The following is a 17226-nucleotide window of genomic DNA, read 5'->3' on the forward strand; positions in this document are numbered from 1 at the left end:
AGCTGGAGGAGGGGGCCGGGAGAGTTTCTCTGGAAAGGTCACAGCCTTGGAAATCGCTTGGAGCAGTTCCACTCCTTCCACCTGGAATGTGCACCAACGGGATCCGGTGGATGGCCACCCCCACCCGTCGTTTGCCACGCTGCTGAACAGATGTGCTCGTGACGTTCGGGCTAAGGCGCGCTGGGTCCAGAGACCCGGGCGATCCGTTTGCAAAAGCTGGCCGCTAAGACCGGATGGATCGCAACCTTGGAGCTGCAAAGGATCATGGGAGCGATCCAATAGCGGGCGCGACTGCGAGCCCACCTTTCCTCCAACCTGTATGACTGGGGGGGATGCGTAAGGAATTGGGCGCCCCGCGCATCGCGGGCATTTGAGATACGAACAGGGGGTCCACGGGCAACCAAGGGGCTACCCGCCTAGCCGAAGCACCTCTGGGGGTCTGGCTGGAAGCGACACCTTCCAGAAGGCAGGTTTGGGAAGGGACCGCCTTTCGGGAAAGGTGCTGACGTGGGCCTCTGCGCCTTTTCGCCGGGAAGCGGGTGGCCCCAGCTCGGCAGGGGGCGCGGCCACACCCCGGCGGGGGAGGGGAGAGAGGCCGCCTGGAAGGGAGTGGACAGCCCCCCTGTCAGTCTTCCCGAGTCGGGAGTGTAAACTGAGAAGGGGGTAGGTGGGCCTCCATCCCAGCGGGCGGGAGGGCGGGCGAGGAGGTACTTCCTGCCTGTGGGCGCGCACGCGTCAAGGTCAGCCTGCAGGGGTGGCAGCCTGCCTGGGGGCGGGAGACCCTCCAGGGGGGCCGGACCGCAGTCGCCCAGCGCCTCGGCCATATTGAATAGCCAGGCTTTGTCTGGGAAGGAGCTCGCAAGTCGCAGCCACCCCCGGGGCGCCTGGGGCTGGGCGATCCGGCGAACCACCGTGCGTCCCCCCAACTCGGAACCGCTTTCCGGCTCGGACGCGGGGCTCGGAGGCTCGCCACTGACCAGCCACCTTCGCCGGCTCACGTAAGCCTCGTGGGACTTTCCCCGTACTCCCCGGCCGTGGCGGAGCCCCGAATTTGGACCCAGCTGGCCTCGCTGCAGACCGAGAAAGCGGGAGGTGGTGCTTTGGCTGCAGCAGCGGCAGCGGCTCGTCCCTCGCTGGCGAGTTGAGGATTCGGGTTCTGCGTGTCGTTGGGGCTCCTCGGCCCACCACCCCGGATTCCACCCTGGAGATCCTGAAGACCCTCGAGAAAAGCCATGTGGGGGGCTGGTTCCCCTGGGGCTTCTTGCCTTCGCCGGATAACCTGATCCTCTGGAGCGTCCCAGACGTCTGCAAAGACGTCGATCTGGACATGCTCGTGGAAGCCTTGAAGCCCGTGGGCACCTTCAAGAAGATCGGGAAGGTGTTTCGCCGCGAGGTGGACTCCACGGTGGGCATGCTCCAGATCGGCGACGACGTGGATCACCTGCTCATCCCCCGCCAGATCTGGCTGGCCGGGGGCGTGTGGAGGGTCATCTCCAAGCCCGCCACCAAGGAGATGGTCTTTCGCGAGCGCCTGACCCAGTTTCTGGAGGAAGAGGGCCGCACCCTAGAAGACGTGGCCCGGATTATCGAGAAGAGCACCCCGCACCCGCCCCAGCCCCCCCCAAAGCCCAAGGTCCCACAAGTGCACCGGAGAGTCCCGCTGATGGTGACGCCTCCGCCCCGGCTGGTAGTGGGCACCTACGATAGCAGCAATGCCAGCGACAGCGACCTCAGCGACTTCGAGACCGCCCTGGAGAAGGTCGCCCGCCGCCGCAGCGCCGGGCGGACCCGGAAGGTGCGGAGAATGCCCGTCAGCTACCTGGGCAGCAAGTTTCTGGGCAGCGACGTGGAGAGCGAGGACGACGAGGAGCTGGTGCAGGCCTACCTGCGGCGGGGCGAGAAGAAGCCCAGCGCGGTACCCCCCATCCGCCGCCGCGTGGGGGTGCCCGTGCCTGTGGTCGACGACCCGCCACCGCGCTCCAAAGCCGACAGGTGGCGCGAGTATGCCAGCCAGGTGTCCTGGGGGAAGCTGAAGCGCAGAGTGAAGAATTGGGCACCGACGCCGCCCCCCCGCATGACGCCGCCCCCACGCGTGACGCCGCCCCCACGCGTGAGCGAGGCCCAGCCGGCAGAGCCCAGGGCGGAGAGTAGCCGGGCCTCCGAGCCGAGCTGCCCCAGCCAGGAGGAGAGGGAGCGCAGTGCAGGGCCCGCACAGCCCTTCGAGATCTTCCCTCCTGGGCATTGGAAGCCGAAGATCAACTGGGCCTCCTTGAGGAGCCACAAGAGGGAGGAGGCAGGAGCGTCCATGGCTCAGGGGGAAGAGGCCTTGGGTGACCAGGCGGCAGGGGGCCCTGTTGGGCAGAGGGCAGAGGTTGTAGCTGAACGGGAGGCAGAGGCCGTAGCTGACCAAGGGGCAGAGGCTGTAGGTGGCCAGGGGGCAGGGGTCCCTGTTGGCCACATGGCAGAGGCTGTAGCTGACCAGGGGCCAGGGGTCTCTGTTGGTCAGAGGGCAGAGGCTGTAGCTGACCAGGGGGCTGTGGGTCAGAGGGCAGAGGTCTCTGTTGGTCAGAGGGCGGAGGCTGTAGCTGACCAGGGGGCTGTGGGTCAGAGGGCAGAGGTCTCTGTTGGTCAGAGGGCAAAGGTTGTAGCTGACCAGGGGGCTGTGATCCCTGTTGACCAGAGGGCAGAGGCTGTAGCTGACCAGGGTGCTGTGGTCCCTGTGGGTCAGAGGGCAGAGGTTAGAGCTGGCCAGGGGGCAGAGGTCTCTGTTGGTGAGAGGGCAAAGGTTGTAGCTGACCAGGGGGCTGTAATCCCTGTTGGTCAGAGGGCAGAGGCTGTAGCTAACCAGGGGGCAGAGGCTGTAGCCGATCAGGGGGCAGCGGTTATAGCTGTCCAGGGAGTAGAGATTGTAGCTGACCAGGGGGCAGAGGCCCCACCTGGCCAGGAGACCCCTGAGGCAAGCCCAGCTTCCAAGAGCAGCAAGCAGGTCAAGACCGTGAGGTTCCAGACACCTGGGCGGTTTTCCTGGTTTCGCATCCGTAAGAGAGCTTTTTGGCACACCCCCAGGCTGCCAACCCTCCCCAAGAGGGTCCCCAGGGCAGGTGAGGCCAGGAGCCTGCACGTGCTCAGGGCCGAGGCCCGAGCAGAAGAGGAGCAGGGTGATCAAGAAGACCAGCTGTGAGGGCCTGAGCCCAGCCGAGCGCCCCTGCCGGCTGAGTTTTCAGCCCCTTGGGTGTACCCTTCCCTTTTACCGTGGATTGAGATCACTTCACCCTCCCCCCATGCACCTGAAAACCTCAGAGGTGGAAGAGGGCAAGGTAGCACCTCATCTATCCATCCACCTGAAGACCCTCGTCTTTATCTTGTTACCATTTTATTTTTTATGAATTCCTTTTTTTTTTAACCAATACCTACTCCTTATAGCAACTTGAAGCATGTGAGGAGAAAAGTCGCAAAGGCTACAGAGGGATTGCTGCCTCCAGGTGTTTTTTGTTTTGTTTTTAAAGGGACAGAGACAGAGGGGTGGGAATTCACGTCTTTCCCCACTTTTTGCTGTACCCTTGACGAGCACTGTCTCTCTTGAGCGTTGAATGAGGACTCAGAGCTGATCTGCTGGCGCCAACGTTCAAAAACCAAACTAAAAGCCAAAAACCAAAAGAAACAAGCACTTCAATCTTGATTTGGGACTTCACAATAGCCAAATGCTGCCTTGTCTGGTCCTGGAAAATGAGGGTCCCCAGTGGGCCCCTCCATCCTGCCTGCGGGGTTTGAAATGCAGATTCCCAGACCCCCATGGCTGTGGATTTGACTCCTTGGGCTCCAGATTCTGTCTGTTTCGATCCAGCCCCATCCTCTTTGTTCAGGGCAGCGTTCCTGGGCAGGACCTGAAGTGGCACCCTCGTTTCCATAGGAACGGGCCCAAAGGGAGGGGTTCGCAGGGTAGAGGGCTTAAGATGGATAATGGGGTGGTGGGGTCCTCTGTGGTTACAAGTTGGGCTGCTCATCACAAGGTCAGCAGTTTGAGACCACCAGCCCGCTCTGCCGGGAGTACGATGAGCCTTTCTACTCCCATAGATTCTTGCAAACCGTCCAGTGACGTTTCTGCCCTGTCCTTGCAGGGTCGCCATGAGTCAGAAAAGAATGGAGAGGTCTGCAGTGCCTGATCCTTCTCACAAAGAAGGAGCAGGGTGCTGAGGCCCCTTGGGGGTGGGAGAAAACTTGGGGACCGGCTTCTCTGTGACTACCTTGTGCCCATCCTCAATCAGTGGGGGAGGTCCAGAGAGAGGCCGGCTCTCCCCTCCAGGCTGTGACTGAAGTTCTTGGCTGTATTGGATATCCACCACCCCACTCCCTTTCTGTTTTCTGTAGAAGCTCCTAGGGTGGCACCCCCTGACTACGAACTGCAAGGTTGGCAGTTTAAAGCTACCTGGAGGCCCCTCGGGAGACAGCCGCGGGGCTCTGCTTCCGGGGAGGAACGCTTTGCAGTGACTGTGACACACACCGGGGCGCTGCGAGTCGGAGCCGACTCTGGCAGCTTGCTGTCCCCACCCCCCACCCCACCTCCCCCTTTAAAAAAAAAAGTTACTGATGTTGTGGTTTGCTGCGTGATGTGTGTGGCCGTCCAGAGCTACTTCGTGCCAGGTAGAGGGCACTGGGTCCCCCTGTAGCTCACAGTGGGCAGTGGGGTTTGCAAGAAAGCCCGAGATGTGGCTGGCACCCGGAGGGGTGCAACCGAGTGGAGGGGTGGGGGGGCGATGCCCAGCCAGGTGGGGCGATGGGTCTGGGGCTAGTCCAGATTTCAAAGGGGCCTGGCTGGTGAGAAGAGAGCAATCTCAGAGATGGGAGAAAAGGCGGGGGCCCAGGAGCCATGCTGTAGGATGCTTTGTGCCTTTTTTTTTTTTATTTCAATAAAGTCTGCTTGAAGCCAACTGAGTCTTGGGTATTTCTCCTAGGATGGCTCACGGTGGGCCCTGGGAGGGGCAGGGTTTAGCAGTGGGGAGGATCATCAACGATGGGGGGAGTAGGGGGAGCCCACACTATGTATATATATCATGATCGTCAGGGGGTGCTGCTCTATACTCTTCGGCACTGCAACACACGGGCACACAGCACACAGACGTGTCCTCAACACAAGCACGTGCACACACGGACGAAGATTGGGCACACGCTGATAGGCACAAGCAGAGACATGGGTTAACACTACACACACATACATAGACACATGCTCGGTACACATCCACGCACTGGTGGGTGGCTCTTGACCTTGCAACCCCTCATCCACACCCACCCACCCACATTCGCAGGCCCACCCACGCACACATCCCCAGCATTTATACCCACTCATAAGAAACCTTGGTGGCACCTTGCTAAAATGCTCAGCAGCTAATCACAACATCCACGGTTCGAGCCCACCAGCCGTTCCATAGGAGGCTGATGTGGCCCTCTACTTGACAGGCTCAGAAAACCATCTATCTGCCCTGTAGGGTCGCGATGAATCGCAATCAACTTCATGCCGGTGTGATGGGTCCCACACAGACGCTGGCACACATGTAGACGCCCTCGCTTACATATATGCACACGCATGTGATCACACGGGGACCCCTATTCTCAAAGAATCACATTTCACAAGTATCCCTTCTGAGGAGCCCCGAGACTTGAGCAAAACTGAGGCTCCGTGTGTCCCTCTTTCGAACGGGCACACCCAGCGGCTGCCTCCTTTTCCCCAGCTGGGCTTGGGCACTGCTAAATGCCAAGGGTCCTACTAGGGACCACCAGCCCCCTCGTGATCAGGAGAAGGGCTTGTGAAACCGCAGAGGATGCGCGCCCCACCCACAGAGGTCTGCGGCGGGCTGGAGAATCTACATTTCTAGACGGTTCCCAGGTGGTGCTGATGTTGCTGGTCCCTGGACCTCATTGGAGAACCGCTGCCCTATGGAGAAGTCCGATTTCCACGTCATGGCGTCCCCAAGTCTAGTGCTTCCAAGCTTTGCGGCGCTGGATCCCCGCCAGCGGGCCTGGAGCGCGCCCTGGTGGGGACAGAGGGCACCGCCGCTAGCCGTCCACTTCTTGGGTGGTGGGCGAGGGGTGGTGGTACAGGGAGAAAGGGGCTGAAGATTCGGGACCAGGGGCCTCAGTCTGTGGAATCTGGAGAAAAACAGTGATTGGAGGGCCGTGGAACCAGACCGAATTGGTGTGTCTGGTGCGGGGAGCTTGGTGGAGTCATGGTAATGCGTTGGGTTGCTAAGCACAAGGTCGACAGTTCATAAACCACCCCAGCGAGCCTTTATACTCCAGGGACGCGCCATCAACAAAGACTCGAGCAGAAGAGGAGAGGCGTCTTCAGGCAGTGTCAAAGCTAAGCATGGATCTGATCTCAGTGTTCCCAGTCACAGGCACGTAGCTCCGAGGCTGGGGCCACCAGGACTTTGCCAGTCCAGAGAACACACATCACACCATGGAAGGGAAGCTGTCTGAGGCCCTAGCCAAGAGGAGACTAGTACACGGGAGACAGACATCCAATTATCGCTGGTGCGGGCGAACACACAAAGGAGTCAGTGCCTTTAGACAGGGGATATCTCGATCTTCGTGGTCACTTTCCAAAGGACAAGGGCTCAGAGGATGTTACTTCAAAAGTCAAAGGCAGCGATACTGCCAAAGAGATCTGTTAACTCCGCATCCTCAACCGGGGCTCTGTCCTGGCATCGGAGTGCTGGCCTGGGCCCCCGTAATTCTCAACTGAAAAGTGGGTGAAGGGAGACGTCAGACAGTGTAAGACGTGACAAAATAATTTCTAAATTATCAAGGGTTCATGAGGGAAGGGGGCGGGGAGGGGAAAAATGAGGAGCTGATCTCAAGGTCCTCAAGTGGAATGAAAATGTTTTGAGAAGGATGATGGCAACAAATGTACAAATGTGCTTGAACAATGATGGGTGGATTGATAAGAGTTCTACGAGTCGTCAATATAATGATTACAAAAGAAAAAAGCCTACCTTCTAGGCTCAGCTGTCTAGGGCGGACATCCCACTATCCCCCCCCCCCCTCTCGTGCTGATTTAAATGTGCCACCTATGGATAACGCCGTTTACAAGTAGGCTGGCACACACAATTCCAGGAACCTGTGTGAAACGATGGAGTGATTAATTTCCAGAGGACTCTTCTGTCTGCTCAAGTCCTGGGTGAGGACAGACAGACAGCCAGAACCTCCCCAGTTTGGTCCATCTGAAGTGCCTGGACAGGCATTTATTCCTTCCCTAATCAAGTTCGCTGGAGGATGGCTAGCCTCTTTCTGATTGGCCAAGGCCCAGAGAGACCCAAGATCATCAATGAGCCGCTGCACACAGAGAAAAAACAAACACCCCCCGAAATGTCCATATAGTATGACTGCAAGTTTGAAACGATCCAGTGGATTTACCGCCGGGACGTTTGAGAATTTGGTGAGACCCACCCGCAACAGTGATGGGCTCATCACGCCGCGAACACTCAGTATGCGGCAAGGACCGGCCTCCGTGGCAGGGCCGGGTGGGAAAGGGCCACGGATGGATGGAGTGACAGAGTGCAGAGAGGCCCAGCCTTCAGTCAGAAAGCAGACCGGTGCCTTTGCTGATGGAGGGAGAATGCTCCTATAGCAGCCCCTAAGGGACGGTCCTAACTGCCAAGGATTGGAATCCCAGATCCAGCATTTTGTAGGAAGGGAATGTGCCCTGATAGCACATATTTATTCCCTGTGGGGTGTGTGTGTAGCTGATATTAAGGGCTCAAGTAGGGGGGAAGTGGGGAGAGAGGGGAAAATGAGCTGATATTAAGGGCTTAAGTAGAAAGCAAATGTTTTGAGAATGATGATGGCAACACATGTACAAATGTGCTCAACACAATGGATGGATGGATGGTGATAAGAATTGTATGAACCCCCAATAAAAGGATTAAAAAAATAAAAAGAACCATCTCAGAAGCAGGAAGAGACAGAACCATGAAGAAATAGAACCCGGGACCCACTGGCGATCCCTGTCTGAAGTGGAGGAGGCAGCTGAAGCCCCAGCACTGAGACCATGAGGCACAGCAGCGAATGGGCTTCCTGGCCCATGGAACAGGACAGAGGCCAAGAAACCATGTACCTGGGAGGCTGAGGACCAGGGAGAGACTTGGCTGCAGGCTGAGGAGAGGCACAGCTGCGGACCAAGGCTGTATCTTTCCTGTTTTTTAATCCTGATTTACGGTGACCTGTGAGGTCCCCTAGTAAACCCCCACTATCCTGAGTATTATCTGTGAATCCCATGTGGCCATTGCCAGGGGTTATTGAACTCAGCAGGGAAGTAGGGTGCTGTGCGGGGACGGCTGGTGTCAGAGGTAAAAAGAGACTCAGCCTCTTCTTGGAAGAAGAATCACGCACAAACTGGGAGGGGAAGGAGAGAAGTGGGCCATCTTTGGAGGCAATGTCCCCACACTGCGCCCCCTGGAGGCTCCAGGTAGAACAACAGACTGGAATGGGCTCCTCTCCCAATGGGCACAAACCACCCTGTCTACCCGCCTGACCGCCATGGTCTTACGGACATTAGACGGAGAGGACGCTAGCTTGGGATCCATCGGTCAGCTTCGCCAGAGATGACATCCCGGATCTTCGAGATTTTAAACCCAAAGACTTTTTTCCTTTTTTTTTTTGGATTAGTCATTATACGCCACCCCCCCAAAAAGCACACCATTTAATTGGGAACTAAAGCAAGATATCATCACATCATTCCACGGTTCAATCACATCACGCAGTAGGGCACAACTGCTACCAGTATATTACAGGTGTTCCGATTGGTTTCAAAACACGCTCCTCTTTCTTGAATCCCTTGATGTCAGCTGCTTTTGACCACCCACCCCTCTCGCCACTGTACACCCCACCCCCTGAAGCCTTTATTCTACTTGCTTTCCCTATAAGTTCATCCATCCTGGGTTTCAAATACTGAAAAACAGAAAAATAAATATATAACAACAATTCAAGAGAGTTATCTCCCAGGACAAAATACATCTGAGGTTAAATCCCACTAGGAACAAAGAAAAATACACAGAAAACGTTGAAAACCAGATCAGGCCCAAGGTACATCAGAGGGAGGATCAAGTCAGGTTTCCCATTTTGATCTTCTATGGTCACCTCTCCAATGTACTCTCTGTTCACCACTTTCCTCTCCTTCTCTCTATTATGGACAGAGAGCAATCACCAGAGGCTCAATTCCTATGTAGACCTAACACCTGTATCTTGGACTCTACTGTCTCTAAGTAGAGCCAAAGGCAGATTTCAAAAACAAAACAAAACATAGATACAGGGATGGGTTTGGGGCTCGCACTAAATCCTAGCTCCAGTCTAAGAACGGTTAGTTCTTCCATCGTGGCCAAGCTTGATACTCAACCTGAACATTTATTGAAGCGCCCACACCCTGGGACTCACAGACCCATAGACCCACCCTACCCACCTCCTCCTTTCCTGAGTTGGCTCATTCTTGGTCAACCCAGATGTGTCCTGAGGGGAAGGACTTGACATGAGGAATCCGGACCATGCAACTGAGCTGCAGATGGCATGTCCAGGTGTGAGGAGGGAGGGCTGTGGTAAGGACCCACGTCAGAGTGGGGCCCATCTCATCTGCCTTCCCTTGGATTAGGAGTGGGGTGGGTCTGACCCTGACACCTCACCTTCCTCCAGAAGGAATTCCAACTTTATAGTTGACTGGGCTGCTGTAAACGTTGGACCACTAACAGCAAGATAGGTGGTTCAAACCCACCAGTCGCTCTGTGAGCCAAAGAGGAGGCTGTTTCTTTTTGCAAAGCCTGGGAATAGGGTCCGAGTGGTCTGGGTTTGGGTGGCTCCTTCCTCCACGCCACCAGAGGGCGCTCGGGCGCAACACTCGCTCCCTTCAACACGCGCAAATTTCCGACTTGCTCTTCCCAAGAGTGGAAAGTCTTGACTGCCTCCTGCGGGGCCGGCTGGGGGTTTTGAACTACTGACCCTGTGATGTGCCATTTGGTCCTGTGATGGGGACGGGAGAGGGCAGGCTGGGCCTAGGCCAGCTCCCCACCCCCAGCCCCACCCGTACCCCCAGAACCTGCCCCCCAAAGGGCAGGTTTTCCGATCCACTCAAGTTGTGCATGGCCTGTGGGATTCCCACAGCCAGGGTCTTGTAAGCGGCTCCGATGGGTACTCCCGTTATACAGACGGGACCACTGAGGCCGAGGGCGCGTCAGCAGGGCGCATCCAGGGCCCGGCGTCCTGAAGGGGGCAGAGTTCTCGCCCGCGGCCTGGGGGGCGTGGCCAGGGCCGGAGGCGGAGTCTGAGAATGCCCGGATGAGGAAACGGACTTCCGCCCTCCAAAGAAGAGGGAAGCACCAGGGAGGATGCCCGCGGCGCTCGTTAGCAGATAGGGGCAAAGGTCCCGGGGCAGCTCCGGAAACCTCGAGAATCTTAGCTTCTCACGAGAGAAGGAACCCGGGGCCTGATAACGGAATGGGAATCTGCCACCCAACGGCCGGAAGTACCCAGACATGCGGAGCGGCCACACACGACGCCGGAAGGGCCCAGAGAAGGGGACCGGAAGGAGGCCAGGACTGGCTGGGGGATTTGAGGCGAGAGGGGTTGGCTGCTGAAACGAACGCTCTGAGCTTTGGGGGTGATACAAAGGGTGGGGATAATTGCAGGAGGTCGTGAAAAAACAAACCCAGCCCACTTTAAAATGGTTCAAGGGTGATGGTTACGCAGAGGCTTTGGAGAGGGGGGAAAGGGATACGGATAGATGTTAAAATTGTGGATTGTATATCGATTTTACCACTCAAAGCGTGTTGTGCCCGCACGTTAGGTGGTTAAGATAGGGATAGAGGGGGTTGCCCCTCCCAGGCCTGCACAAGTCCCCCCTACACTACAGGAAGCTGGGAAGAAAAATCAGGTGAGTCTTAGCCACCCATAATGACTTTAACTGGGCATGCTCCAATTTAGGCCCACCCCCACCCCCACCCCAGCCAGATGGGTGTTACACCTGGATAGCTCTAACTAGGCCCAGGCTCATGACCCTACCCAGGTGGACTTAGTTCAGCCAATGGGGTAGACCAATACCATCAACCATGCCTCCTGAGCCAGAGGCTTTAAAACACCAGGACGGCCTGCCCTTCTCTCCTTTAACCCTACTCCTATGCCCGCTGGGACCTCGGCGGTCTCCACGTGGGCTCCAAGGTCCACGAGGTTGCCCGGGTGGTGAGCCCCAGCACGGCGCATGCGTGGCTTGGCAACCTTCCCTGAAATAGCGTGTCCTGTTTCAAGACTGTAACACCTGAGACTTTTTCCATCCTCTATAAACCCCACTTGGATCACAAACCAGGCATCGGCATGAATTCTTTACCCTGTGAAGCCAAGAACAGAGGTAGGACCCACCCCAGAAACCTAACACGCACCCATGAAAGGGTTCCGGGAGGAGGGAAAGGAGAGTACAATTCAGCCAGTTCATCGGAGTCCTGTCTGGATCTGCCTGGGGCATTATTTTAAAGGTCAGGTAAAGGAGCCCTGGTGGTGCAGTGGTTAAGCGTTGGGCTGCTAACCGCCTGGTCAGCAGTTCGAAACCACCAGCTGCTCCAGGGAAGACAGAGTGACAGTGTCTGAAACTCACAGAGGGCGCCTTACTTGGCCTTATAGGGTCACTATCAGTTGGAATCGATTCGACGGCGGTGAGTTTTGGGTTAGGAAGCAGTCATTGTTCAGACCCACCAGTCGCTTCTCAGGAGAAAGGTGGCTGTGTGCTCCAGTAAAGATTTACAGCCTTGAAATCCCTGTGTACTATAGAGTTATATAATTAATATCTAGGGTCTCTGAGTAGGCATCAACTTGATGCCTCTCACTGCCATCAAGCTGATGCCAACTCATAGTGACCTTATAGGGCAGGATAGAACTGCCCCTGTGCATTTCTGGGAAATGTAACTCTTTATGGGAGTAGAAAGCCCATCTTTCTCCCTTGGTGGTTTTGAACTGCTGACCTTGCAGATCACAGCCCAACTCCAAATGACTGTGCCACCAGGGCCCCTTAATATGATGGCAGGGGATTGGATTTGGATTTTGTCAACCAGACCTGCAAGAAGCTTGAAGCGGGGCCCAACATATTAACCTGGCAAATGGAGGGGAAAGAGACCGGTAGGACAGTGTGCTAACTCAGACCATGCCTATCAATCGACTGTAGTCAGGACTCATCCTGTTTCATCTTAGACAAATGTGACAGACAGTTTCCTCCTCTGTTATAGTCTGGGTGGACTAGAGAAATCCAGAGGCATGCATGTGTGTGTAAGAGAGTTTCATATCAAAGAATCAATGCACATTAAGATAATATGCCAGCCCAGTCCAGAGCAAGTTCCTAAGTCCGATATTAGCCCACATGTCTGATACCAATCTATGAATTCCTCTTCAGACTCACGCAACACATGCAATGATGCCGAATGCAGGAAGATCACAGGCCAGTGGGTGGGAAGTCTTGTGGATCCAGTGGCAGTGTATTGGCTGGGGTCTCCAGGGCTCGAGCCTAGCTCCATGTGTCTTGTCAACAGGAATGTATCTCCTTAGCACCTCCAAATGAGGTCATCAAACTGCGACCGGATTGACAGGCTAAACTCCACCCCCTTCACTCTTAATGGTCTCAAGTTGGCAACAGATTATGTAACTACCTCATCCTCCTATTAAAGGAGCCGTGGGCAGTGTGGTAACTCCGACCGTAGGAGGCACAGTTCAAAACCACCAACAGCTCCTCAGGAGACAGAGGAGGCTCTCTACTCCCCTAATGAGTGACAGTCTCGCAAACTCACAGGGGCAGTTCCTGCCCTGTCCTTTAGGATTGCTATGGGTCCCAGCAACTCAAAGGCAGTGATTTTTGGTTCGGATTTATACAGGGCTCGGCATTGGGTGAGCCCTGGGGGCTCGTGGGCTGCTAATCACAAGACTAATCACCAGCCGCTCCAGGGGAGACAAAGCTTTCGGCTTCGGTAAAGATTTATCGGCTGGGAAACTCATGGCGGCAGTTCCACTCTGTCCTGTGGGATCACGAGGCGTCAGAAGCGACTGGATGGCCGTGAGTTTGGTTTGGGTTTTCTGTAGACACTTGTTTTCATCTGTGTGCGAGAAAAGCAGAGCTTTCTATCTCTGTGAAGAGTTACCGTCTCGGAAACCCACAGGGGAAGCTCGACACTGTCCTGGAGGGACAATGTGGCATCAACTTGATGGCAGTATTGCGTGTGTGTGTGTGTGTGTGTATGTACCCATGTGAGCACACCCCAGCTGTTGATGGACTCTGGGGTGGCTCCCCCCTTTGGCCTACTGTGAACAGGGCACGTCAGCGTGCAGTTTTAAGTTCCTGTTTTCCATTCTTTGGGGGTGGGTGTACACCCAGAAGTGGAATTGCTGGGTAATGTGGTAATTCTATATTTAAGTGTTTGAGGAACCGCCAAGTCATTTTCCACAGCCGCTGCACATTCCTACCGGTAAATAAGAGCCAATTCCTCCACCACCGCCTGTGTTGGATGCACGGGCTGCAAAGCCTGAGGTCCCTGGAGCCCCGGGCTCCGCCCTCGCCCTCATCCGGAGCTGGGCACCATCTGGCACGCTCTAAATCTGCATGGTTTTGAGGTGTCAGGCAGATCATTTGGGGGTGTCCCTGCCCCTCCACCGTCTCCCCTCACCTCTTGAGGCCTACAGCCTCGTGGTAAAGAACTCCGGGCTGAGGCAAAGCCAGGGTGCACAGGCTCGCTCCGCAGCCTACTCTCTGAGTGCCCCCGGGGCAAGTGGCATCTCCTCGCTGGGCCCGTTTCCCCTCTGGAACACGAAGAGGCTGTGTGGCATGGTGGGTGAGCAAATGGGGTCATGGTTTCCAATTCTTTTGCAGATTCTGTATTCGTTGAACAGAGGCCATGATGGGTGGTGGAGGGGCGTGTTCTTAGGTCTCCCCCACTTGGTGGCTCCTGAGAGCCCCTTACGGCCTGGCCGGGCCAGCGTGCAAAGGAACCCGACTCACAGGGACCTTGTAGGTCAGGGTGGAACTGCCCTGTGGGTTTCTGAGACCGTCAGTCTTTATGGGAGTACAGAGCCTCGCGGGAGCAGAAAACCTCATCTTCCTCTTTGCAGAGTGGCTGGTGTTGAACGACAGTCTAACGCATAACCACATCACTACCAGGGCTTCTCGGCACGGAGGAAGCCTAGGGGATTCCCACTGCCCGGCTGTGGTGATTACATAATCTGCTGTCAATCTGAGACTTGGGAGTGAAGGGCTGGGCTTTTGGCCTGTCAATCAGGTCGCAGCTTGATGACTCCATTTGGAGGCATGGCAGATAAAGAGCTCACTGGAGACGCAACACATGCCGACTCCCTGTGAGACATTTCTGTTGACAAGACACATGGAGCTACACTAGAGCTCTAGAGCCGGCGGAGGAGCCACGGGGAGACCCCTGCCAGCGCCGAGATGCTTCCACCGCCACTGGATCCACAAGACTTTCCACCCACTGGCCTGTGATCTTCCTGTATTCTCTGTCATTGCATACGTTGTGTGAGTCTGGAGAGGAATTTATATTGGTACCGGACATATGGGCTAATATCAGACTTACAGACTTGATCTGGACTGGGCTGGGATGTTTTCTCAATATTCACCTGCTCTTGTATGCCCACAGGCGTGTCCATGTATTTGTTCCTCTAGTCTACCCGGACTAACACATCAGGGTTGCAGGGACACAGTGACCATGGCCAGCATGCAGTGGAAGCGCTGGAGTCAGAGGCAGGCGACGGGGTGGAACTGGATGGAGACAGGGGCCGCACAAAGCGGCAGGCTAAGTTTCAGTGCAGCAGCCGGATCCAATGCAGAGACCCACGGGGGCCAGAATTCTCCCTGGGTCCCATTCCCCACCCTGCCGAAGCACCGTACGTGCCTGCCACTTGTCTGTGCCGCTGGGCAGGTTTCAGCGGTACCCGGAGGAAGTAAGGCCTGGTGGTCGACTTTCTGAAAGCCGCCAGTGAACACACACCCCGTGGCATTTATGGATCCTTAGTGAGGGCAGATGGAGTGTGAGGCAGGCTGGTGGGGGCTCCAGGGCTGGAGGGAGGGAGGGAATTGAGACCAGGGTTTGTGAGTCTCGACTCTGGCTTTCCCCCTGGAAGCCAGGAGCCTTAGTGACATCTCGGTGATGTGGCGCTAACCACAAGGTTACCTCCGTGAGAGCCTCGACCTTCTACTCCCATAGAGGTACAGTTTCAGACACCCACAGGTCCATCTCTACCTTGTCCCAGGGAGACTGGGTTTTGGTTTGTATGTTCGTGGGCCTCTCCTCCCACCTGCCAAGAGCAGAAAGCCCCGTCTTTCTCCTAGGGAGTAGGTCAGAGAGATCTCTGGGTTCCAGCCGCCAAGTCAGCTCTGTCCAAGAGCTGTTCACTGCTGGTAAACACAAGACCCCCTCCCCGCGCTCTTCCAATTCTCAGCTTCTCTCTCATTCCCTTTTGTGGGAGCCTGTTATAGATTGAATTCTGCCCACCCCACCCCCCAAACCTGAGATGTGCATCCGAACCTCTTTCCTTGTGGTATGGAGCCTGGTGTACTGTGTAGTGGTGGTTACGCAGGGCTGCTAACCACAAGGTCAGCAGTTCGAAGCCACCAGCCAAGCCTCGGGAGAAAGACCAGACTTTCTACTCCCGTCAAGAGTTACAGGCTCGGAAACCCACAGGGGCAGTGCTGCCCTGTCCTGTAGGGTCACTGTGAGTGGGGATAACTCGGTGGAAGTGAGTTTGGTTCGGAGTTTTGGCGTTGGGCGTGTCCTTCTTTTCGGTCTCTCGACTTTTGTTGTCAAGAAACTAAACTTCACCAAGTGGCTGATGGGTAACTTCCCAGCTCGTCTCGTCTCGTTTAAAACCTCCTCCGGTGGCCATTTGGAAGACTGAGAAAGTCGGACCCACTCCTCACCCACCCCATGTACAAGAATAAGCTCCAAAGAGGCCAGCGAGATACAGAATGAAACCACAGGAGTACTAGAAGAAAGCCTAGAGGAACTTCCCTACCACCGCCCGGGTGTAAGGACAGCTGGCTGCCCACACCTCGTGTTCCAGATTCAAAACGAAAAAAACCTTTGATAGGCTCTGACTTGAATCAAGTTTTACCGAGACACCACAAGAAAATTCCGACTCCTGGTGACCCCGGAGGACAGAGTAGAACTCTCCCAATGGGCTTTCCAAGACTGTCTGTCACTGCCTATGAGTTTGTTTGATAAATATGCGTGTGTGTAAAGGTTTCCCCCAAGAGTTGTCTTGGGGAGGCCCCCAGTGACAGGCTGTGCCTTCCAAAGATGACCCCCCCTCCCGTCTCTTTCCCACCCTCTCTTCTGTACTGTAAGCTCGCCGCTCCCATCAAGACGTGGAGTCTAGCTCCCCACTCCCTTGGATCTAGACTGGCCAGAGGGCCAGAGACTTGCCTGACCAAGCGAACAGTGGCCTTGACACTGTGGGACGTCCGAGATTGGCTCTTGGGAAATATCGCAGTCTTTGCCCAGCTGCCACGTGGAGAGGCCCACGCTATAGGAGGGCCTTCCAGCTGACAGATCCCAGTCAACAGCTGCCCGTCAACTGCCAGGTGTGAGCCCTCCTGGCTGTTCAGCCTGTTGAGCCATCTGACTAGAAATATAGGCAGCTGAAGCCGGTGGTTTCTGGAGGGGGTTCGGTCCTTGTTCAGCTGTTGGAGACTTGTCTGATGGAGGGACCCTCGTGAACCTGGGGCCTTGGCCCCATCGGACAGTGCACACTAACAGTGGGCCTTCGGGCGGAGGCCCTCGGAGAGGAAGGTCTGCTATGTGGGTGGGTGGCATGTGACAGTGCCCCCCTCTCCCCCCAGTCAGAATCCTGGAAACCATGGTGGCCCCATGGGAGCACGTCCATGCTTGGCCACGTTCCTACAAGGTTGGCACCACATTGCTACTGGGAGGGCAGCTGGAGACTATGTGCCTCTCTCCTGGGCTGAGATGGTGGGTGCTGTCGGCCTTTCTAAGCTCTAATCCCTGTAGGAGCTCAGGGGGCAAAGCAATGAAGCGTCGGGCTGCTAACGGAAAGGTCGGTGGTTTGAGGCCCACAGCGGCCGTCTGCTTCGGTTCAAACTGAGACCCTCTGGGACAAGCCGGCCCTGTCCAAGAGGGTTGGCCACTGTGAGCTGGAATCGCCTGGACGGCAGTGGGTGAGCACTAGAGCAGGGCTGGATCCGAGCTG

General features: G+C 56.1%; 1 protein-coding gene and 1 pseudogene across 1 annotated transcript; both read left to right on the top strand.

Annotated features, from left to right (window-relative positions):
- Nucleotides 1-709: 709 nt before the first annotated feature.
- CCDC8 (coiled-coil domain containing 8 subunit of 3M complex) lies at nt 710-4928 on the top strand. The gene has a single exon (XM_075536602.1). The coding sequence runs from the start codon at nt 1328-1330 to the stop codon at nt 3179-3181; it is 1854 nt and encodes a 617-aa protein (XP_075392717.1). The 5' UTR covers nt 710-1327; the 3' UTR covers nt 3182-4928.
- A 2036-nt stretch (nt 4929-6964) lies between these two features.
- On the top strand, nt 6965-10246 carry LOC142431582 (tRNA pseudouridine(38/39) synthase pseudogene; annotated as a pseudogene).
- Nucleotides 10247-17226: the final 6980 nt, after the last annotated feature.

The sequence above is a fragment of the Tenrec ecaudatus genome, chromosome 18 (genome assembly GCF_050624435.1).
Source record: "Tenrec ecaudatus isolate mTenEca1 chromosome 18, mTenEca1.hap1, whole genome shotgun sequence".
In the NCBI taxonomy this organism is placed as follows: Eukaryota; Metazoa; Chordata; class Mammalia; order Afrosoricida; family Tenrecidae; genus Tenrec; species Tenrec ecaudatus.

Coding starts and splice junctions, on each gene's coding strand:
- CCDC8 (XM_075536602.1), top strand. CDS start 1,328: ATGCTCGTGGAAGCCTTGAAGCCCGTGGGCACCTTCAAGAAGATCGGG.